The 23,560-nt window shown below is 49.9% G+C and overlaps 1 protein-coding gene across 2 annotated transcripts in view; it reads left to right on the top strand.

Moving 5' to 3' along the window:
- Positions 1–4,916: 4,916 nt before the first annotated feature.
- Positions 4,917–23,560, top strand: part of GOLPH3L (golgi phosphoprotein 3 like) — a 39,537-nt gene continuing 20,893 nt past the window's right edge. For both annotated transcript variants that reach the window (XR_014709394.1, XM_084613143.1), the window contains exons 1-4: positions 4,917–5,075; positions 6,253–6,454; positions 19,242–19,373; positions 21,820–21,934. Coding sequence is in view for 1 of the 2 variants with exons in the window: in XM_084613143.1 (XP_084469269.1) it covers positions 6,272–6,454; positions 19,242–19,373; positions 21,820–21,934 (430 nt within the window). In the remaining variant the exon portion in view is untranslated. The remainder of the gene's footprint in view (positions 5,076–6,252; positions 6,455–19,241; positions 19,374–21,819; positions 21,935–23,560) is intronic.

The raw sequence follows: 23,560 nt of genomic DNA, 5'->3' as shown, positions 1-23,560 counted from the left end.
AATATGAGTATTGCTAATATTAGAGATAATTTAAGGTTCTTTTTTTGTTTTTATATGCAGTCAAACACAGAATTTATATACAGGAAAAATTCTGTCAAGAGAGGCCCCAATTTTTGCAAATTGAAAGTTATTTTTTAAAGGGGGTTATATTCCAGTCTAGAAGGATAGACAGGGCATAACCATTCATCTGATCTGAGAAAAACTTTTTAAGCAAGAAGATTTTTAGCGCAGGCCTTCAATAACACCTTTCCTTTAGAGATTTTGCTGAAATCCTATTGGGGGTACAATGTATACTCTTAAAAGTGAAACTATGCAAAGTTTCCACTGGTGTCTTTTCCTGGACCATACTCAGAAGCTTAAGAATTTTTTGTTCAGAACATGCCTTATGGACTGAACATGAAAACTAAAATCTCAACCGGAATTTTGAGTTTTGGTAGAATTACGTCAGGAAATTTGGTTAAGAAAATTGTGTAGTCATTTTATAATAATACTATAGCTTCTCTTTTTTATTATCTCTAAGAAGCAAACTTCAGGTGGCCTGATTGTGTTCATTTCTCCCATTGGTATCTTACCCGAGCTTGAAAAAGAACACCATTCACCTCTTTAGTTCCTAATTTTGAACTGAAATGTAGGAATCTATATGCAGCTCTGATGCCAGATATATATATATTATAACAGCTAAGTGTTATCATATTGTGGCAGCTATGCCAAGTACAGTATTACCAATTATAACAGGCTATAACTAAATATCTGAAATATAGACAGCTCAGCTTTTATGTATGTGAAATGATTAATTGCAGCTGTCAGAAACAATGCCATTGCATGTTTTTTCAAAAAATAATTTTGGTTTGCTCTTTATAACTTTAAATTCACTGGAGTAATGCTCTTTATAAATACAGGTAACAACTACTGCTGTATTTAGATTAGATGTGAATAGCTAAACATTCCTGTCCTTGAATTTTAACTTTTAAACTAAGAATATCTTATTATCCTACTTCCTAATTAAAACAATGTTACTTAATAATTTGTGACTGTATATTTTTAAAATATAATGATCCATACATTTGATTTGAGTAGATAATTGACTTTTTAATGAAAAGTTCATAAAGGCTGAGGACTTTCACTTGGTGTGTCTTGCTTGTTTTAGAGTCTGCTGGTTTTAGAGCCCAAATAAAATATTTACTGTTGAAGAAAAATTGCCTCTCTAGTAGTTCTGTTTATGTTTTATTTTAAGATGAATAATCACAGGATCTCAATGTATTTGAGAACAATTTAATGGAGAACAATAGTAAAAATACTGTTTATAGAGTTTGCATAATAATGTGGAATGATGCAATATGATTCCTACAATTATTTGCATTCTGAAAGAAATAAGAAAATAATAAAAACGAACAAGCATACCACTGTCTCCTTTCCTATTCTCCCATTTCCCCTGTGTCCTGACTTTACCTGTCACACCTCAGGAATTCTGCTGTGCTCCACTCTGGAGGTCAGACCTATGCTGCAGTTTTAAAGGAGAACCCCTGCTTACCCATCTTTAGCTTAGACTTGTGCTTTAATGTTAGAGCATAAATATTACCTGCTAAACCTTGTTTGTTTCAACCAGAGCAATTTGTATGCACAGATGAACACATTCCAAGTATTCATAATATATCAGGAGTTGCAACAGAGTTGCTTGTGTAGGGCTGAATTAAGGTGCCATTTGTGTGCTGGATAGAGAGGGGCAGGTTCATCTGAGGAGGTGATGGCTGGAGACATTGTCTGCGAAAAGCCTGCTCGTGATCCTGGTTGCCATTGGGTGTATTCTATACTATCTTCTCCCTGCAGCCTCTCAGTGCTGTCCACTGTGCAGAAGTTATGGATCCATGGCAGTGCTCCCATCCCTGCCAGACACACCTCTGGGTGCAACAGTAATGGGACTCTGCAGGGGGGTCCAGGTGAAGGTCATTGGGGCTCAGCAAGGCGGTCTATGGGGGGGTCCAGAAGCTGGGGGAGTGGGATGGGGATCCAAGTGCAGCCGGGTGGAGCTCAGATCTGGGTGCAGGTGGCTCGTCAAGGTGATCCAGGTGCAGGGGGAGTGGTGCTCATCGTGGGGAGGGTCAGGGCATGAGGGGGTCTGGATGCATGGGGGTTGGATGGATGGGGAAGCAGCTCCCTCTATAGGAATCCCTCCCACTGCAGCTGAGGAGTGATGGGTGCAGGAAGTGCAGGAGGGGGAGTGTGCAGCGCTTCCTGCAGCTGGAGGAGAAATCTCGGGGTGGGTCTGACCCGGCCCCGCATGCCATGCAGGGGAAGAGAAAGTCCCATCCTCCCCAGCCCAGCCGGCCGACTAGCAGCTGAGCCTAGCGCAAGGGTAGGAGCCACCAGCCAGGTCTTCCCCAGTCCCACCTCCTGCCCCACAGTGATTTACCTCTTGGCTGGCTTCCCTGGGCACCCAGAACATGCTGCTGGGGAGAGTCGCATGACCACTTTTGTGGCTTCCCTTTGCTTCCCTGTCAGAAAGTCATTTTTCTGAGGGGAAGCAAAGAAATCTGTGGGGAACATAAATTCTGTGCATGCTCAGTGGCGCAGAATTCCCCCAGGAGTAACTACTGCAGGTAGACATCCAGCCAGCACTGCATTTATTATGTGTATTATGGTAGCATCTAGGGACCCCACCCAAGATCAGGATGCCACTCTGCTAGGCACTGTACAAACAGAGTAAGAGACCATGCCATAAAGAGCTTATCATCTAAACTGACAAGAGACACAGAGAGTTGGGGGAATAGGACAATCCCATACAAGCAGAGTGAATGATGCAATGGTCACAAATGTGCCATACTTTTTTTGTTGGTTTCTCTTTTCTGAAAGGTGGAAGACGGTTGTTGAGAGGGAATTAGTTAGAGAGGAAGAGGGGGCAACAGGACAAGGGTCAAATGAAAAGGGGAGCAGGGGCAGTGAGACTGAAGTGGGGAGATCAAGGGGTTGGATGGAAGGGAGGGGATCATTCCTAGGTACTGCTGGTCTCTGATCCCTCCAGCTGAGCTTCTGGGTGGCCCCTCAGTTTCTTTTGTACCCCAGCTCATGTGGGGAGAGGGTGGGAGCTGATGCCCCTGAAACAGGGCTCTTCCCTTCACACTTCTGTGTCTGGGGGTAACCCTAGCTGGGTCTCAGCTCCCCTCTACCCCGTGATATGCCATCATGGGGTTTCTTCACATGGTCCTATTCCCAAAGCATTACAAGAGCGAGAGAGTGACAAGACAGTGCAACATTCAGTCTTTAATCCTTCCTCCCCATATACTGTTCTCAGTCATCAAACAGGCCCTGAAAGTGGAGTTCTCCAAATTCCTGCAAATAATCACACTTTAGTGCCCATATTTATGTAACAAAAACTACCCCCAGACCTCCAGGGTTTTCCACTGCCTCCCACCAGCTTTCTATCTGAGTGCCTTCCACATGTAATTGATAGGAAGAGCAAAGTTCCTAGTGGACTCATACAGAGTCCTGTGCTTCACTCAAATAATTTTTCCCAAGAGTTCCTACAGAAGGGGGTTCTCCCTCTTGCCATATTATTATGCTTATGAATGAGCTCTGGGACCAAGAAAGGAAAATACTTTAAAACACATTCGTGTTTTGATGCTGAAAACTACTGAAAAGATGGCCCATTTTAAATAGCCAATTAGTTGTAATTTACCATACAGCAGAATTTTGCTTCAGTTTTCTATATTCCTGTGGATACGGATTTGTCAATAATTTGCAGAGGGATTTGTACATTCCTGACAGCACATTCATTCATATTTCAGTGGCGTGAGCTAGATGACTGGGATTTAACTGACGAACAGCTATTGTTGCATAGCCTCAGACTTTGCAAATTTTGTAGACGGCATAAACAAGATTTATCTCCCGAACATTTTTTACAGCCAAGACTCCCCTTTCTGCCTCTCGTTCTGCTGTCCACATGATTTCAGAACAGAAGCTTTCCACTGAATACTGCGCGGCTGAAATGTAGTGAAATGCAGATAAACGCTATGATCAAAACGCTGGATAACAAATGCAATACATCACGGTGTAGCTGCCCAGCATTCTCCGTGTCGTTCAATATACAATATGCTAAAATATTGCACAGCGGCACGACGTACAATATGATAACAGCATTGCACAGCTGCCTAGCAGATGCTGTGCAATATCGCATGGCTGTGACACAGATGGTGCAATACCACGGCACACCTACACAACAGAACTGTTACAAAATAACGCAGGACTGCCTGGCTGTTATCTGTATTGTCCAGCACAATGCTACACTGCAGGGCTGGGGAAACTATGTGATAACAATTCGGTGCTGCACAACCTGCACCTTGAAGAAAAGGAGGACTTGTGGCTCCTTAGAGACTCACCCATTTATTTGAGCATGAGCTTTCGTGCGCTACAGCTCGCTTCATCGGATGCATCGGATGTAGCTCTCGAAAGCTGATGCTCAAATAAATGGGTGAGTCTCTAAGGAGCCACAAGTCCTCCTGTTCTTTTTGCGGACACAGACTCTCACGGCTGCTCCTCTGAAACCTGTCAGTGCAGAATACGAGGCAATACTGCACCACTTCACCACACACAATGCAAGGTAACCCAGCACACGTGCTGCACACACAAGACAACACAATCCTACCAGGCTTCACAACAATACACCTCTATGACTCCAGGCTTCAGGGGGGTGATTTCTGCATCTGCCATTGGTCGGTGGCGTTGGGGGGGCTGAACAAGCTACCACCCTTCTCCCCCCCCCACACATCGTCTTATTGGTGTCCTCAGCTGTCAACAAAGAAAAAGAAAGAAAGCAGTCCCAGCCTACAAGTTTGTCTGTACCAGCAGGGACCCACCCCTCTGCAATCCCTATTGGAGGAACAGCCTCTGATTGGGCATTAACAAACACCAGGTTAGGTTACCCAGGGTTGGGAAGCTGATGTGTTTCCTCCCCCCTTGCTCCAGCTCAACCAGGAAGTAAAGTTTCTATTTTCTCTGGGCTCAGAAGTTTAACACCAGGCAAAGCAGAGGGGAAGGGGGGAGTGGACGAGGCCTCCCAGAAGAGGAGATCAGAGTCACAGGTAAGACTGGGGAAAATCGCGAAGGAGGGTTAAATACTTAGGCAACAACGTTAAATAAATGGGAATTTCACTTGTAAATTTCACAGTGGTCTCCTTTAATTTGTAAATTTCATGGGGAGGATTTTTCCCCTCTTAAATTATTTTTCCCCCTGCTGGAATTTAAGTTTTCCTGGCAGAGGTAGTGGGAAGTGTGTGTGTGAGCGCGCGGCGGGTGACTGTGTCTCTTCCCTAGGACACCACCCCCACCCCCAGCATGGAAAGGGGCTGCTGGGAACATCTCCTTCTTTACCTCTTTAAGTTCAGTGCCTGAGCCCAGTTCATTTTCTATAGCTCCTTCCTACCCTAAAAAGAACAGGAGTATTTGTGGCACCTTAGAGACTAACAAATAGTCTCTAAGGTGCCACAAGTACTCCTGTTCATTTTTGCAGATACAGGCTAACATGGCTGCTACTCTGAAACCTTCCTACCCTAACTCGCCTAAGAAACTGGGCCATGGGGTCCCCTCAGCTGTGGAAAGCAAAAGCCCCTTATATGTGAAATGGAGGTGGGCAGGGGAGAGGGTGAGCACGTTCCCTTCTGGCCCTAGAAACTGTAGAGGTGTGAGCTGGGGGTTTGGGGTACTGGCAGGATTAGGCCAAGGTGGGAAGCCCCTCTGGTGTACCTCCATTTCCCCCTCTCCTGCAGGGGTTACTGATTACATTTATCCCTTCCCAAGAGAGATGGGGGACTCCAGCGAAAGCCATAAGCAGCCAAGCCACAACAGCCTGGCTCCATGAGGCTAGGAAGGATGAAAATCTATGTGAAGACCTAAGTCTCCAGATGGGTCCAAGGTCTGTGCAGATACCAGGCCATCAGTGGATGTAGAAAGGCGAGCCCCTAGCCTCTTCCCATTCTAGGTGGGACAGACCTTGTTTGCTTGCCAAATGTTCTGTTGCCTGCTCGGAGATTTTGTTCCTGCATAATCTGGCCTTTTAAACACACAGCACCAGTGCAATGCAGCCACTCCTGCATTGTAAATGCTGCTCAGCAGTGTTGGACTAAGAATATTCCCCTTGTAAAGGGGCAGGGCTGTCCTGGCTGGGATTCCAGCCTTTGGTTCCACGTAATTTAGTGCCTTTAAGCCATCCTTTCTGGAACCCGTGCACCCATTAACACTTCCTTTCGTTACCCTTGCTAGCTCCTAGTTGTGGGAAAGGATGACGACGCTCATTCACAGAGGGCGGCGTGCTGACGTGGGCAAGAACGCCGACAAGAGGCTGGAGGGCGAGGATGACGACTCGAAAGACAGACACCTGGATGAGGAGGAGTGTGGTGACTCCAAAGATATCCGCCTAACCCTCATGGAGGAGGTGCTGCTCCTGGGACTGAAGGATAAGGAGGTAACGGGTCTCTGGCTGCCAGCGTTGTAGTTACATGGGCAGTGCCATGGATGGAAGCAACTGCTCCTGGCTTTGCTTGTGGGAAAGTGCTGAAGGGGGCGATACCTGCCCCCTTTGTGGATCCAGAGGCCCTTTTGAAGCAGAACCAGTGCAGTTCCTCTGAGCAAAGGGGTGCATAAGCACCCTCTGAGTGGCATCAAGCCCAGTGCCACAACAAGGCACGGCTGTGCCGGGGATATGATGACGAGGCTGGTGGATCCCCAGCTCTTTCTCTCCTGCCCCAGAGGCTGGCTAGATGATCTTCCACGGGGCAGATCTGCTGCAGCTCTACTGTCTGGCAGTGGGAGGGTCTTGTGGCATTTTGGCATCGTGATTGGTTCTTTGCCTGCTTCCTGCCTGACCCTTTTGGGCCTGCTCATTGTATCGGTGCTCTGTTTAGGAAGTAAAGGTGGCCTGGCATAAAGAAGCAAAATGCCTCTCAGCTGTTTTTGCACAAGGCACTTGTGGCAGGGTCCATAGGCAAGAAAGCTGTGAGCCTTTTGGAGAGAGTGGGGCTGGATTATGCTCCCAATACAGTGGGCGGATTCATCCCTGCGCACAAACAGGTGAGAGGCAATTTACACCTATTAAGGGGCCAGTGCAGCCTCAGCAAAGGCTAGGGCTGCCCTAAATGGCACACAGATTTGCCAACCTACCCGTCCACCCTAGTCAGGCCCCCTCCTGTCTCTGGTTCGCCCACACTCTTCAGCAGAACAACCCACCTTGTACACTGGGCTGCTTCAGAGGCACATCTGGCTCTATGCCAGGTTCAGCGGCTACCTGCACCAGGGTTGTTTGTTAATACCGGCTTTGCAGACCCTCTGTGCCAACCCCATTTGTACAAAGGGGCCCTTGGGCAACAGGAAATTGGACCCATTAATTCTTGGCTTTCTCCTAATGGTCTCTGAAAAGTGAATTCCTTGCCCCAGTGCACAGGCGTTCTTCTTTCCTCCTGCATTATAACGCCTCATATCTATGCCAAGCAGGATCCCAACAGCTGTTGAACACTCCGTAGTACTTACAAAGAACAGACCCGCGTCTCCGTCGCGACCGAAGCAAAATCGAATCTATATTGCGGGTGGAAATGTGCAAACCTGCACAGTACAGGATTTTCTTGGGCTGGGGGGAGTTATTTTCATTTGACAAGCAAGGCCCCTTAAATATATGACACTAACAAAGCCTGACCCTGATGGGAGGAAAAGGTTGCAAGTTCTGGCCCTAAAGCAGGATTAAAATGTCCATATAGCTGCAGGAAATAAATGTTTCCATTATCGAAAAACCCCTCTGGGATGTAACTCAGCAGCTGTTTAGCAGCACACAGAAACGGTGGTCAGAGGTTGGTGGTGGTGTATTTTTAGCACATAAGTGAAGAAAAAAATCCAACAACTTTGAAACTACAGGTGGGAGGTTTGTTTGTGTGCAAATGGGTAGCTCTGTCTTCCTGAAAGTTTCCTTCCATCATTTTGTCTGTAATCTTTGCGATACCAGAGCAATGTCAGAAAGGAAATTTGGTCTTGGGATTAAGCCACTGGGCTGGGACTCAGAAGTGCCTCGAGCTCTGGCTCTGCCACAGATTCCCTGTGTGACCTTTGGGCAAATCACTTAATCTCTCTGTGCCGCAGTTTCCCATCTGTAAAACAGGGATAATGGCATTTTCTCCCACCCTTTGCCTGTCTTGTACACTGGGGATCTGGCCTCTAAGTGCTATCACAACACAAATAATTAAATATTGTTTGATGATAAGCTTTTCTGGGGCAGGGACTGTCTCTCACTGTGTGGCTGTATAGAGCCCACACAGTGAGGCCTCTAGATGCTATTGTAATATAACCAAGGCCCTACTTAATTTGTGATATTGCGGATCCCGCAATATTAGACTTCCACACCAGGTTTGATTTTAATTAGCTTACTTTGCACAGTCCCACGGTTTTTGCACACATTCTGAGGTTTGCAACACACACGTTTTTCCCCCATTAGTACAGTAGCACTCCATGTGTCTGAGCTGATAGTGGCCGGGGCTCGGGCTGTCAGCCCTGTGCATTAATGACTGTAATATAGCTGCAGCAAAATGTCTGGTTATCCAAAAAAAAATTAGCAGGCATAACATAATACTTGAGGGTTTATATTGTTCCAGCAATACTTCTTAAACAAATAGGGCTTCTCTGGCTTATCCAAATGTCCTCAATTAATAAAGTTCCATTATTATTTTTCCCTGATTTTTTTTTTTCCATGTCTTGTCGGCAACTCAGCAACAATTATTTGATAATCATCCTGCGATTCAAGTAGGGCCTTAAATATAACTAAATCATGATGACGAAAGCCAGCTGCTAGACAGCTTCCCCTCTGCTGTGAGATCTACTGGTAAGGGTGACCCTTGTGCACCCCTTCACCTGGATCTGTAGCGATTCTAGCACAAGGTATTCAGTACTTTAGTAGTTGTTATTAGTTCATCTCACTGAAGCAACAGATCTCTTCTGCCTGCCTGCAGTCAGGTGCCATTTAAAATCATTAGACTGTACCCTTTGTGTTCAGCGCCGCCGGGAGCGGCTTCTTGCTATGGAATGGGGCGGTGCAGCGTCTTTGAAAGGAATGCTTCGGAACTTCTGGCTGCAATGCTCCTGAGAAGGGCTGTCTGTGTTTGTGGCTGCTAACGTGGTAACCAGATGTCTGAGACTGTTCCAACCAGTGGCGCGGGTTGACTTTCGGTTTGCACAGGGGATCGGGCTAGAGACTGGGGATCGGGACTCCTGGGTTCCGTTTCCAGCTCTGTCAAACAAAATCGGGTCCCCGTTGTGTTTTGGTGCTGTACAGGCACCTAGTTAAATACAGTTCCCCGCCCTGTGGGGCTTAGACTCTGAGGCCAAGATCCTCTCCTTGTGCCTAAATTTGCATTTGAAATCTGTGGGGTTACTCGTGTGGGTAAGGTTGAGTATGTGCCATGTTGCCAGCCCTAAGTGTGCAAAAATCATGAGTCAGGCCCACCCGAAATCAAGATTGTCTTAAAAATCTTCTGACGTTTTCAGGCATCTCTCTGCAGCCCCGAGGGCTGGAAATATTTTTTTTCCCCTCTATTACTTGAAAGGAAGCTGCTTTTTTATTTTATATATTTATTTTTAAAAAGTACCAGTTACATGAGACTCGAAAATCACCGCTGAGTGAGATGCATACATCTTTGCTGAATTTGGGTATTCACCTGGGGCACGGGACTGGAAGGGGTCTCCTAGTTATTGTCATCCCTTCTATCACAGGCAACCACATCTTGTGTTCCCACTTATAAACCTATCAGGCTCCGTCTTCACACTAGCTAGGTTTCAGAGTAGCAGCCGTGTTAGTCTGTATCCGCAAAAAGAAAAGGAGTACTTGTGGCACCTTTAGAGACTAACAAATTTATTTGAGCATAAGCTTTCGTGAGTGACAGCTCACTTTCCACTGCATGCATCCAATGAAGTGAGCTGTAGCTCATGAAAGCTTATGCTCAAATAAATTTGTTAGTCTCTAAGGTGCCACAAGTACTCCTTTTCTTTTTACTAGCTAGGTTGTTTGTGTCTTCCCTCTGCCCTCTCCAGTCCTCCTGGGAAGCTGTTCCAGCACCTCCTTCTTCTCATGGTTACAAACCTTTTACATTTACTCTTGCCCATTTGATTCTCATTTGTCCTTGTGCCGGCAGTGTCCTTCCATAGCTCTTCTCATTCCCTGAGTAAAACAGCCATGGATTCCTCTGCTGGACACGTGTCTCTCTGCTCACAAGTCTCGAGGGGTGGCTCTTTGTGGCTGCATTTCAGGTGGGTTGTTCTGCCGGACTGGTACGTCTGTCTTCAGGCTGCCATTGCTGCGGCCTTTCGGCTACTGTTTTATTGGTTCCCAAGAGGTGAAAGGTGCTGATTTAACAGCCCTTCGGTTAGAAGGGCAAATGCAACATGGACAACCAGCTTCCCTGCCCGTGTGTCTTGACCCTGATCTGGAGGGGAGTCGGTTCTTGGCCCCTCTACGGAGATGGCCAGTTGTGGGGATGGCTTTCTGTGACGTGGACAACTGGGCTACCAGGGACTGGACTGAGACACAGCCAAGCTCCGTTCCGGCTTAACATCTGGGAACTAGCTTTGCCATTTGACGCTCCCCAGAGTAAGCTGCTGACCTAGAAGTGAACAGTTGCAAACCCTGTTACTGAGTTGTCTGCTCCCTTGGATCGATTCTTCTTGATGTCTCAGGTACTTATCTGGCCCCATCACCATAATATCTGATCCCCTCATCATGCACCCACCACGAGGCAGGGCAGCGCTGTTATTCCCATTGTACAGCTGGGAAAACTGAAGCACAGAGTGGCTAAGGGACTCGACCAGAGTCACACAGGGAGTGTGTGGCAGAGCAGGAAATTGAAACCAGGTCTCCTGAATTCCAGGCTAGCACACTCACCACTAGGCCATCCTTCCTCCTAGCCTGAAGAGAGTATATTTTCAGAGTTTGTTGGGTGTAATGCATTGCTCTCAGCACTGAAATAATAACCCCTAGCTCTTCCATAATGCTTCTCAACCCTAGGTATTAAAGGAGGTCAGGATCATTCTCCCCATTTTATGGATGGGGAAACTGAGGCACAGAGTGGGGGAGGTGACTTGCCAGGGTCAGGCCAGTGGCAGAGCCAGGAACAAAACCCAGGTCTCCTGAGTCCTACTCCAGTGCCCTATCCACTAGGTCATACTGCCTCCTGGGTCCTCCAAACTGAGCCCCTGTAAAACAAGGGGGCTAATTTTCAGAGGTGCTGAGCACCCGCTGTTCCCGGTAACTTCAGTAGCAGTCAGCTTCTGGAAATCAAGCTGCGGGGATATCCTGGTTTTGCAATATCTCCGTTACACGTGGCTCGCGGACATGGGCCTGCTGCCAGTGCTGTATACGTGAGCAGGCGGTGCTGATATGAGGCGCTGCCCGATCAAACGGTGACACTGCCTCTGGTTCAGTAGCACCAATAAAATCTCGGGGTTGCTAATCCAAGTAGGATGTTGTAGGCAAGTTGTAGGCAAGCAGGGAGGACGCTGTAGGCAAGCAGGGTAATAAGCCGGATGTTGGGGATAACCTTGCAAATATTTGAGAGCCACTCAGGTACAAATGTAATTTGAGCAGTGCAGTGACCTTTCATTCTTTTTAACTCTTTTGGTACCAAATCCTTTAGCTTCAGCTTGATGTAGGTATCTTTAAACGAGGTTCTGAACCGTTTTTGAATCATGAACCCACAATCCTTCCCCCCCCCCCTTTTTAAACTTGGATTGCTCTTTCCCCTCGCCCCCTTACAAAATGGGACTGTCTAGTGTAATCTAGATGGACCTGGGGTCATTAATACATAAAGGGGATTCTGCGTTAAATAAATCAGTCTTTTGACCCTGCTGTCCAACTGTGCCTAGGCTGGGAAATATTGTCGAAGCACATATCTTAATATCCACAACATTTGCAGGACAGGATCTCTTTCAGCGTTGATGAGTGTTCCTGGGCATTGTGATCCTGGGCACCAGGTCACATTAGGAGTTCTTGCAACAGCCATAGAGAGCAGTGTATTGTGGTAGCTATCCCAGCATGCAAGTGGCTGCAACATGCTTTTCAAATGTGGGGGAGGGGGGGTGGAGTTTGACAGGGAGTGTTGTGTGTATGTGGGGGGAGAGAAAGTGGGTTTTTGGGGGGGCTGAGAGCATGTCAGCATGCTGTCTTGTAAGTTCAGACAGCAGCAGACCCCCTTCGCTCTCTCACACGCAGCATTCCACACTAATGGTTGCTTTGTCTCGGAGCAGATAAGCAACTGGCTGTCAGAAACAGAGCTTTCAAAGGGCATATGCGCATTCCTGCAGCGATTCCAAAACAATGAGAAGAGTGGCCACTTGACTTAAGTGGATTATGGGACATTTCTGGAGGCTGATCAAAGCGCAGTAATGCAACACCTCATCCAGGCTGACCCCCGGGTGTTTCAGCCAAGGCGCAGCAAGCGTTAATCTTCTCGCCGAGGTGGAGTACCAACAGCGCTGTAGCCCTACGTGCCTTGCCAGTGTGGACGGGTAGCAAGCTAGGGCGCCTGGGGCTGCTTTAATGCGCTCTAACGCGCAAGTGTACCAAGCCCTTTAGCTGTCTTCATCCCATTGCTCAAAGGTGTGGGTTTTTCACAGCCCCGAGCCCAGTTGCTGGGTTGAGCTAATTTTCTAGTGTAGACCTGTCTTAAGAAACTCTGTTATCCTCTCCTCTGATGTCAGGGATGAAAACCGGAGCTGGTCTTTCCTAATTAATGGCTCATTCAAACTGGTTCTTGCAACACTACTATTCTGTAGGGATGTGGCATTGTCTCTTGAGTTAATGTTTTATAGAATGGCTGGAAGATGAATCAGAAAGGGGCCAAGTCCTAGGCAGCTAACAATGCCATTGGGCTGGGTGGGGGGACTTCTTGCTGTGAAATTCTTCCTCCTTCCTGTTTTTAAATTGGCTGGTGCAGGTGGTTCTCACCCACCCCACCCACCCTATAAATATTCCTGGAACCCAAGTGCCAGTGGGGTGGGCTAGACTGTAGCTCTGATGCTGATAAGCTCTTGCAAGCAGCTTTCTACAATGTGATGAAAAGGGGACCCCCTGGCGATGGATCAGACCGTTCTGTGTTTTGTACGTTGCGCCTCGATAGTCTTCTCCTCGTTCTCAAAGAAAAGGCAGAAACCGTGTGCTCCAGCAGCCCTGGCACCCGACTAAGAGTCCTGAGTTTAGGTTGGACCCAGCAGCGCGCCGGTGGCAGGCCCTCACTCGCTCCGGGTGTCTTCGGCACTGAAGGTCCCGCCGCCGAGGTGCCGCCAAAGACCCGGAGCGAGTGAAGGTCCCGCCGCCGAAGACCCGGAGCGCTGCCAGCTGAGTAAAAGCGCCGCAGCAGGGGAACATTTACAAGGCGCCAACGCCTTGACAAGGCGCCACTTGTGCTCAGTGGGGGAGCGGCCGCTCCCCCACCCCAGCTACGCCACTGACTGGAATAAATTGCCCAGGGAGGATTTTAAGAGCAGGTTGGACAAACACCTGTCAGGGATGGTCTAGATCAGAAGTGGGCAAACTACGGCCCGGGGGCCACATCCAGCCGCGGGACCGTCCTGCCCGGCCCCTGAGCTCCCGGCTGGGGAGACTACCCCCGGCCCCTCCCCCACTGTCGCGCCCCCCCCCCCCCGCAGCCCCAGCATGCCGCGCCGCCAGCGCTCTGGCCCGCTGCTCCTCTCGGCAGCGCGGGCGGGGGGGCTGTGAGCTCCTGCTGCTTTGAGCAGCATCGTAAGGAGGTTGGGGACCGGGGGGGGTGGATACGGGGCAGGGAGTCCCGGGACGCAGTCTGGGGACAGGGAGCAGTTGGATAGGGGGTGGGAGTCCCGGGGGGGCTGTCAGGGGGCAGGAGTGTGGATAAGGGTCGGGGCAGTCAGGAGACAGGGAGCCGGGGGTTTGGATAGGGGGTGGGGTCCCAGGAGGGGGCGGTCAGGGGACAAGGAGCAGGGGGGGTTGGATGGGGCGGGAAGTGGGAGGGGGGCGGATAGGAGGCAGGGCCAGGCTGTTTGGGGAGGCACAGCCTTCCCTACCCGGCCCTCTGTACAGTTTCGCAACGCCGACGTGGCCCTCAGGCCAAAAAGTTTGCCCACCCCTGGTCTAGATAATACTTAGTCCTGCCTTGAGTGCAGGGGACTGGACTAGATGACCTCTCGAGGTCCCTTCCAGTTCTGTGATTCTCTGACACCTGTTTTCTATGCCCTGCTCTGCGACTAACTCATTGCGTGGCATTGAGCAAGTCACTTCCCCACTGTGCACCTCTGTTTCCCTATTTGTACAAAATGGAGACTAAAAGTTACCTACTTTTGGTTAAAATGCTCTGAGTTGAGCCCGTCGGGAACTTTTCAGCAAAATGGTTTTTGTCACAAAATGCCCAATTGTGAAAACCAAAACTTTTTGAGGAAACACATTGGTTTGGATGAAACGTTTGTCAGGAACGTTTCTGGGATCCATGATGGAATTTCTGGTCAACGTTTGTGTGTGTGTAAGCGCGTGAGAGAGAGTGAAGTAGAGAGATTCTAGAATGGCCAGTAATCTGGAGATTGGGGGATGCACTGGGGATGTGGAAGACCCAGGTTTAAATTCCTGCTCTGCTTGATTTGGACCAGGGACTTGAACCTGGGTCTCTCATATCCTAAGTGAGTGCCGTAATCACTAGGCAGTTGGCTATTCTGCTGTCATTTCTCTTTTCTTCCCCCCCCTCCCCCCGGCCCCAAAAATCAAATTTGCAAGATCTTGGTTTTATTCCTCATCGGAATGGAAACAAATGTCAAAACCTCAATATTTCCTGAAATAGAATTCTTGTTTTCTGGCCAGCCCTTGTTTTGAAGTGTATTCAGCACACAGGATACTTCTGAATCATATCTTGGGTGGGTTTCATGCTAGGCTAAGAATATAGAGGGTCCACTTTGACCAGAGTTGAAAGAACCCAGCTTGACTCTCAGATCCTGGTTGAATCTGATGTGCCAGCAGGAAGAACAACCATCTCTTTGCCTTTAAAGTGCTCCAGCTTCATATGGAGTCCTTGAGGGACGATAAAGATGCAGCCTAAAGTTTAGGGGAAAGTTTTGACCAAAACCAGGCGTGTGTGTGGGGGAGGAGGGAGAGGTTGGTGGTAGGAGAAATAAAATGTTGCCCATTTTCTGTCTGGAAGCCCCATGACACCATTTCATTTTCTTCCAGCTTCACTAGATCTCTTTGTCTCAGATCCAATCCATCTGGGGGTAGGCAATCAGTCTGGCATTTATAATCTGAAACCAAATCTGGACAGAATTCTAAAGGTTGCAAATATCCTGCTTTAAAAAGAAAGGGTGAACTTGAAACCCTTTTCTGGAGAGCAAAAACTTGCGTGGTTAAAAGGAGAGTTTCTTTTGTAGAAAGCACCCAGCAGATCCTCTGAACTCTTGATTCCTGCTTTGTTTGATCCCTTGCCACAAGGAAATGAAGAAAGCAAATAAAGGTTCACTTTTTATTTTATTGTTTGATTGTTCTGCCCTGCCAAACACACCCAGTGCATGTGTCAAGGCTTGCTGTATAAATAGATGTTTGGAGTTATGGATTAACCCTTTGTAGGCTGCAGAACGGTGCATTTTTTTTTTAAAAAAAAATCTGTATACTTTTTAAAAATTATTATTCCATTTCTAATCCTCAAAACTTGGCATCTGTGGGGCTTATTCATCTTTCCCTAATGATCCATTTAGAGCTGAGAGGCCTGAAAGCTGGTTAGATGCTGTTTCAGGCCTTACACCTCCTGCCCCCGGTTCTGCAAATACTTTTATGTGCTTGTTCAGCTTTAGGGATTGGTGCAATATCTGTTGAAGTCTATGGCAAAGCTCCTGTTGACATCTGTGGTTAGGATCAGGCTCATTGCCGCAGGTGAAGCACGCGCACAAATATCTGCCCATTTTTAAATCTTTGTTGGATGTTTTTTCCAAAAGCTCTGCTCTAGGAATTATTTTGGGGCAGTTCTCTGGCCTGTGCCATGCAGGAGCTCAGACTAGGGATCACCACGGTGCCTTCTGGCTGTTGAACCTATGAATCTATCTGCAGGATTGGGGCCTTTGTGGGTCAGGGACTGCAACCAAGACACTTTGCGGGATTTGAATGGGTCTCCCAGAAAACAGTGACCTGGCTGGTTTTAAAATATTTGATTTCCCTCATTGTGCTCAGCTGATCTGTCTCCTCAGCTAGAGGTAGTGAAAGAAAATTCCTCTTGATTTTTTTGACACTTCTCCCTTGGTGACTTCTGTGAGCAGCGTCTTAGCTTTTGGAGGACAGGCGACTAAGGATTCAGAGTTCAGGATGTCTTGTTCATGGGCCTTTTCCCTGTGTCTGTGTTATAGTGTGACTATGGTATATTGCATTTCCCATACTCCTCTGTTCAGTTGACACTAAACTTTTAAGGCTGGGTCTGATTCGAAGCGATCTGGTGTAATGGTATCATCTAGTGGGCAGAACACTGGACTGGGAGCAGGGAGGCAAGGTCCCTCTGTTTCTCTTCCTGCCCCCTTTGACCTGTTCCAGGCAAGGACTCTCTCTCCCTAAGTGTCCGTACATCACCTTCCGCAAAAGGGCCAGGATCTGGCTGGCGACTCTAGGTCCTACTCTAATTATGATGCTGAAGAAAGGATGAGTGGCAGGTGTTTGATGCGTCTCAGGATCGGGCCCTTTGCTATTAAATTGGGGGGGACGGGACATTATTCAACACCCCTTGAGCTAGGCTGAAATGTGCCCTGGTGTAGAGGCCTTTGCATCACTTACCCACTCCGAGTAGGGCTCTGGCGGGTGCATGGAACTTGGTGCTGAAAAGGGTGAATTTTGTACAGTCTGAATGACTGTGTCTCATAGCTATAATGTATGGAGGGTTGGTGATGGAGTGCATTAGAGAACTGAGAGAGTGACTATAAACCGATACACAGAACCAGATCCTCAGCTGGTGTAAATCAGTGTGGCTCCACTGATTTCAATAGAGCTGCGTCAGTTTACTTGAGCTGAGGATCTGGCCCCTCGAGCGCTCCCCCCGCCCCGTGATCGAAATGCAGCCACTTCTAGGGTGGAAGGCAGCAGCTGTTTAACAGCATGCAGCCACGCTGCCCAACAATTTCAGAAGTTCCCATCCCAAGCGAGCAAGTAATGGACTTGGTGGATTTAAGCAGGCAGAATGTAATTAACCAGAGTGCAATCCGGGCAGGACACTAGGGAGAGTGCTGTTATCTAAACCTTCCTGGAAGTCTCTTCAAAGATGTACACCTTGGGCTTAAAGATAAAGCCGCAGACAGCCAGGAGCACTCTTACGACAGGGCTTACAAGCAATTTCTGATTACAGCTAATTGTTCGGCATGCATGTCTGAAGTTGTCAGGGCTTTAATGTTTTCCTGAGCGGCCTCATTATTCAGAAATCTCGTTAAGCTCTGGGAAAGCTAGTTTGATGGAAAACGGTTACTGCTCCTTGGTTAGTTCTCGTGCCAGCCGCTGACCCAGTTCTAGTTCATCATGAAAAGGGCGGATGGTGTGTTTCTGGCATGTTTCCCCATGGGTTTCATGCGGATGGGGAAGAATTGGCGGGGGGCAGGCAAACGGGGCCAAGCAGTGACACCATTACAGTTAGATACTCTGTGTCTCTCTCTCTCGTTGTCTTCTCCCCCCTCCCCTCACCATGCTGAAAGCAATGTCCCTTATGGGAAAAGGTCCTGTAGAATTTCCTACGGGTCCTAACTCTTTCAAACCTATAGAACTGCACTGAGACTTGTGCTCTGTAGTGGGTTTATTTGATTTTTTTTTTTTCCCTATTGTGGCGAATAAAATTCTCTATAGGGTCACAACCAAAGGCGACGGAAACCTTAACATCTGTCTCTCAACTCTTTTCCACGGTGGGGTGTTTGCTCACAAACCCCTCTCTCAAATGTTGACTAGTCCCAGAATTGCAGAAGCATGAAACTTATTTATGTTACAGTAGCTCCCCTGAGACCAAGGCCCTGTTCGCATAGTATGAGACCATCCTTGATATGTACCGACTAGGTGGGAAGGGGAACAGAGGCAAAGTGATTTGCCCAAGGTCATCTGACAGCTCAGTGCCAGAGTGGGAATAGAACCCAGGAGTCCTGAGTCGTAGTCCAGTACTGCTGCAGGGCTCTGCTCTGAGCCGGTTTGGCAGGCCAGTGTGGGCTGCAGTCAGATTCGTTTTCAAAACTCTTACTCAACTCCTAGGCTAGGTGTCCGAGGCCGGGGCTGACGCAAACTTCCCGTCCGCTCTGCCAACAACAAACACCTGGACGTGCTAGAAGAAAGCCGCATTACAGCGGTCATTTGCTCTGTGAAGCAGGAAGTAGGTGCTGCTGGAACCCGAGCCAGCTGGCGAAGGGCATGTGATGTGCTGCTCAGGGTTGGTATTGGAAGGATCGGCTCTGTGAGGCAAACGACAGATTGCTGGCCCAACCCTTGAACGCTGTGCTGGCCAAGTCTCGTTAACTGAGCAGATCTGGCCTTTGCTAGGCTATGTACAAGCTATAGCTTACGTCAGTATAAGTGACGTCGCTCAGGGATGTGAATAAGCTGGATTTGCAGGTGCTTGGCATCTCTGAAAATCAGGCCCTGTTGTCCATTTTGGGGGGGTGCCTAGCATTGCTCTGGCGCCATCATACGAAAAAAGCTGCTTTCAGACCATTGCAGGCTGGACAGACTGGGCTTTTGCTGGGAGAGGGGCCCTGGCGTTTCAGAACCGCTGGCTGTTCTGTCTTTCCTCTCGACTCCGCACGCTCCTGAGGGCTCTCGAAGCAAAGAGCATCCCAGCTGCACCACCTGGCCCCCTAGGGAACAAACATTGCAGTGGTTCCCATGCTGTAGGGGCAGCGGGGTTAGAACTCGGACCCTCCTGCTCCAAAGGGCAGGCCTTTGCCACTCCGTAGCTGGAGCTGGACTGGCTCTGCCGCTGGCCTGCTGGGTGACCTGCGGGCAAGTTGTTTCCCGGCTCTGTGCCTCGGTTTCCCCCCTCCGTAAAATGGGGCTGCTGATCCTCACCCCCAGGGCTCTGAGATCTGCTGATGGAAAGGGCTCGGTGGTGCTATTATCACTAGCTGTTAGAAGCAAAGGGCCTTGAGCTGCCTTCAGTTCCTCGGAGGGGTGGGTGGGACACAAAGAAGCTGTAGCAACCTCTTGACGACTCCGTCCCACGAGGGTTCCTCTGTCTCTAAGCTGGTGGCGTTCCTCCCCTCCTCAGGGCTATACGTCCTTCTGGAACGACTGCATCTCCTCGGGCCTGCGTGGCGGCATTCTCATCGAGTTGGCGCTGCGTGGACGCATCCAGCTGGAGCCGCTCACCATGAGGAAGAAGAGGCTGCTGGACAGAAAGGTACCCTGCCCGGGGGGGTTGGACTCTGTGCCTGTTGGGCCAACAAGGAGGACAAGGCCCTTAGCCTTGGGGAGATCCCCTCCTGCTACCTTTTCAGACCCATGGGGCCTGATTCCCCACTGCCCTGCAGCCCAGTGTGACGTGGCTACAGAACGCCGCCATCCCACCTTGGGAGTGTTCTGCGCCCGTGTCAACGACGGCACGGGGCAATGGAGAATCCAGCCCATTTACACTGGCTCTGATCAGCGCCGCAGGGGTAAATCTGAAGTTGCTCCATGGAAAGCGATGGAGTAACTCTAGATTTACAGCGGGGTAGGGGTGGGGGCGCTGTGTGGATTGGGCCCCGCGTCCGGTCTGTGGGTGTGGAGGAAGAACGCAACAGAGAGGCCGGGACGGGGAGGCCGCGAGGTAGGCATTTGGGTCAGATGTGGGGAATGAGCCAGGCCTGTCGTTGTCTGGAGGGAAGTGGGGAGGCATCTCTCTCCTTCCCATGCCTCCGGAATAACGACTGTTTGCACGGACAATGGCAGCTTATGTCCAGATGGATGTCTCAGGTGCGCCTGTGGCCTCTGTCTCCATAACGCCTGAGCACTCAGTTATTAATGCATTTATCCTCATGCATCCCTGGGAGGCAGGGCAGGGCTGTCATCCCCAGTACAGAGATGGGAAAACTGAGGCACAGAGCGGTGAAGTGACTGGGCCAAGGAGTCTGTGGCAGAGCAGGCGTGATGGGATCCCCAGGGCGCAGCCTGGGACTGTGAGACCGCTGTGCCCCCTGAACTCTCCAGCCTGGGCTGTCTCTCACAATGCTTTGCTAGTGACAAGCAGCAAAACCCTCCAGGTGCTGTGATCACTCAGCACAACAGCATTTGGAGCCCCACACCCAGCTAGATTGCATGAATGCTCCCAGAACCACTCATGAATCACACAGAGAAAGGCGCCAGCCAAATCCCCCCAGCTTCCAGCGCCTCAGGAATATACTGTCTTGCACTGCAGATTTATTAAATGGTTCACCACTTCATCAGTGGAAAGTGGATATACCCCAGCCTTTGTAAACCTGAGCAAACACCCTTACCAAACCCTTCAGGCAAACACACTGGCAAAGATAAACAGTTAAACACATTTATTGACTACAAAGGATAGATTTTTAAGTGATTATAAGTTTATAGGCAAAAAGTCAGAATGGTTACTAAAATAAAATATATAAGCATGCAGTCTAAACTCTTAACCCTATTAGACTGGGTAAAATCTAAATTAAGCAGGTTTTCTCCCCCCACTGGATATTGTAGTCCGTAATATACAAGTTTGTCCCTTAAATCTGGCCCAGTCTCCTCTGTTGGAGTCTTCTGAGTGTCCTTGTTGCTTGCAGCATAGGTGGGGGAAGGAGAAAGGCCAAGCACGGGGCCCCTGTGTTCTGTTTTATACCCTCAGTCCACATGTTTGGAGAACACAAGTCCAGGCATGTCTGGTGGGCATTGCTGAGTCCCCCAGGCCAGGTTGAACAATTCCCATGGTGTGGCCTCATGCAGGTGAGTCATTGCACTGTAACTCCCTTGCTGGACAAGGCTATTGATAGTTGTTTGACACGCACCCGGGCGCTTTGGTTGGTTACTTTCCTTGCTGTTGTCTCTAGGGAGCGAACATCAGGCTGATTCCCCAACTTACACCACGTCTTACTGACAACCATACAACAAAATCTCATAACTTCCTATGCACTAATGACATAGAACAGTGACTTTCACCAGATCATTACCTTTCCCCTGATACCTTACATAGCTTGATTTATATGCACAATCACAATTACGTATAACTGAGGGATATGGGGGCTACAGGGTGCTCCCCCAAGGTATAGAAATGTCACAGCAGGGAACTGTTCTAGCTTTGGAGAGCCGGGTTCTCTAACCATTGGACCATTCTTCCTCTTAGCGCATAGGCCTGATGTTCCTTTCACTCACACGGTTGTAACTCCATTAGTCTGGCGTAACTCTGATGTCTGCTGGCTTTGAGCCTGTGCCTGTGGTCAGAGTTGCACGCGGTTTAACTGAATCTGTATGAGGACATTCCAGAGCCGGGAATAGAACCTAGGTGTCCTGATGCCCCGCCCTGTGCTCTATCCACTAGACAATCCCTCATTGCTTCAGTGGGGCTAAGAGTCCCTAGTAACGTCACATGGGCTGTAGCGGTGTCCTATCCTCTGTGGATTGGGCCCAGCGTGGGGCACATAGCCCATACAGCACAGTGGGTTACACGTGCCCTGGCGTCTCCCTTGGTCTTGGTCAAAGATGCTTCCTGGGCTTCTCCCGTTAGAACCAATTTCAAAGCTCCCAGCCAAAGCAGGATCAGGCCATGTCAGGCTGGCGAGCTCTTACAGATCGTCCTGGGACAGAGGGACGGTGACCAGTCCAGGATCCAGCCTCGAGCAGTGTGTCTTTCTTTGTCCTCCTAGGTGCTCTTAAAGTCAGACACCCCGACCGGCGACGTCCTGCTTGACGAGACCCTCAAGCACATCAAAGCCACAGAGCCTGCAGAGACAGTCCAGTCATGGATAGAGCTGCTCACAGGTACGATGGCCTGGTCTCGAACGGAGCCTCCTCCGCTTCCTGGTGGCCTGCTCTGCAATGAGCCACTTTCTGTGTCCCCCTGGCTTGTTCCTGCTTGATCGCCTAAGGCAGGGGTGGGCACACTACGGCCTGCAGGTTGGATCCGGCCCACCAGCCATTTTAATCCGGCCCTCAAGCTCCTGCTGGAGAACGGGGTCTGGGGCTTGCCCTGCTCCAGTGCTCCAGCTGGGGAGCAGGGACAGGGGGCCAATCCTCATGGCTTCCAGAATCAGTGGCATGTCCCCCACTTCAGCTCCTACGCATAGGGGCAGCCAGGGGGCTCTGCTTTGCACACTGTCCCTGCCCCAAGCTCTGCCCCTGCAGCTCCCATTGACCAGGAACTGCAGCCAATGGGAGCTGCAGGGGCGGTGCCTGCAGACGGGGCAGTGCAGAGCCACCTGGCCACGTTTCCGAGTGGGAGAAGGGACATGCCGCTGCTTCCGGGAGCCTCTTGAGGTAAGCGCTGCCCGGAGCCTGCATTCCTGAGCCTCTCCCTGCACCCCAACCTCCTGCCCCAGCCCTGATCCCCCTCCTGCCCTCCCAATCCCTCGATCCCAGCCTAGAGCACCCTCCCAACCCCAAACTCCTCATCCCCAGAGCCTGCACCCCCAACCAGAGCCCACTCCCCACCCCAGCCCACAGTCCTCTCCCGCACCCTGAACTCCTCATTTCTGGCCCCACCCTAGCGCCCGTACCCACAACTGGCGCCCTCACCCCCTCCCGCACACCAACCCCAATTTTGTGAGCATTCATGGCCCGCCATACAATTTCTATTCCCCGATGCGGCTCTCAGGCCAAAAAGTTTGCCCTCTCCAGCCTAAGGACTAAACCAGTCAGGGCGGTGCAGCATGCTGGAGAGGCCAAGCGCTCCGCCTCTCACGGGGCAGTGCCTCGCGGCACATTCAGACTTATCTGGCCTGGGGCTGATCTCGTCCCTGATTGGGCTGGAATCCAGCCAGGCAGGTTGCATGGGTGGGTTTGTGCTCCTCTTACTTGCTGGCAGTTCTGCCCTGGACGAAACAACGTTGGTGCTTTTTTCCATGCGGATCTGCCTCCTAAATACTCGGCCTCACCTAGGCCTGGTCCACGTGTAAAAAATTAGCTCAATTTAGCCCTGTGGCTCAGGGCTGTGGGAACTTTTGCGCCCAGAGCACCATAATTAAGTCACCCTGCGTGAATTTGGAGTTCTGTGGCTTCCATGAGAGTCCCCCCCTCACACACATGCTCACACGCTGCTTCTTGTCCTAGTGTGTAATTTAATCCTCCCACTCCAATGCGTGATTCTCTCCCTGGGGCAAACGGGCAGCTTCTGAAGGGTGGAGTCGCGGGTGGGGCTGTGGGTCAGGATTGAGGGGCATTGGCTGATCTGAGTGGGGAGCCCAGGGCTGGAAGAGCAGCGGGGTGCGTGGGCTGTGGGTCGGTATTGAGGAGCATCGGCTCAACTGTGTGGAACCTGGTACTGGAATAGCACAGGGGCTTAGGCAGAGGCGACGCGTGGGCGGGGGGTGCAAGGTCACGCCCCCCCCATCCCCCCGCAAGATTGCTCAGTCACCTGGTGCAGCCAGGCCCTCCCCTCCCTGTGGGGCA

The sequence above is a fragment of the Lepidochelys olivacea genome, assembly GCF_965140295.1.
Source record: "Lepidochelys olivacea isolate rLepOli2 genome assembly, chromosome: 24".
In the NCBI taxonomy this organism is placed as follows: Eukaryota; Metazoa; Chordata; order Testudines; family Cheloniidae; genus Lepidochelys; species Lepidochelys olivacea.
This window is presented reverse-complemented; position numbering and strand designations above follow the sequence as displayed.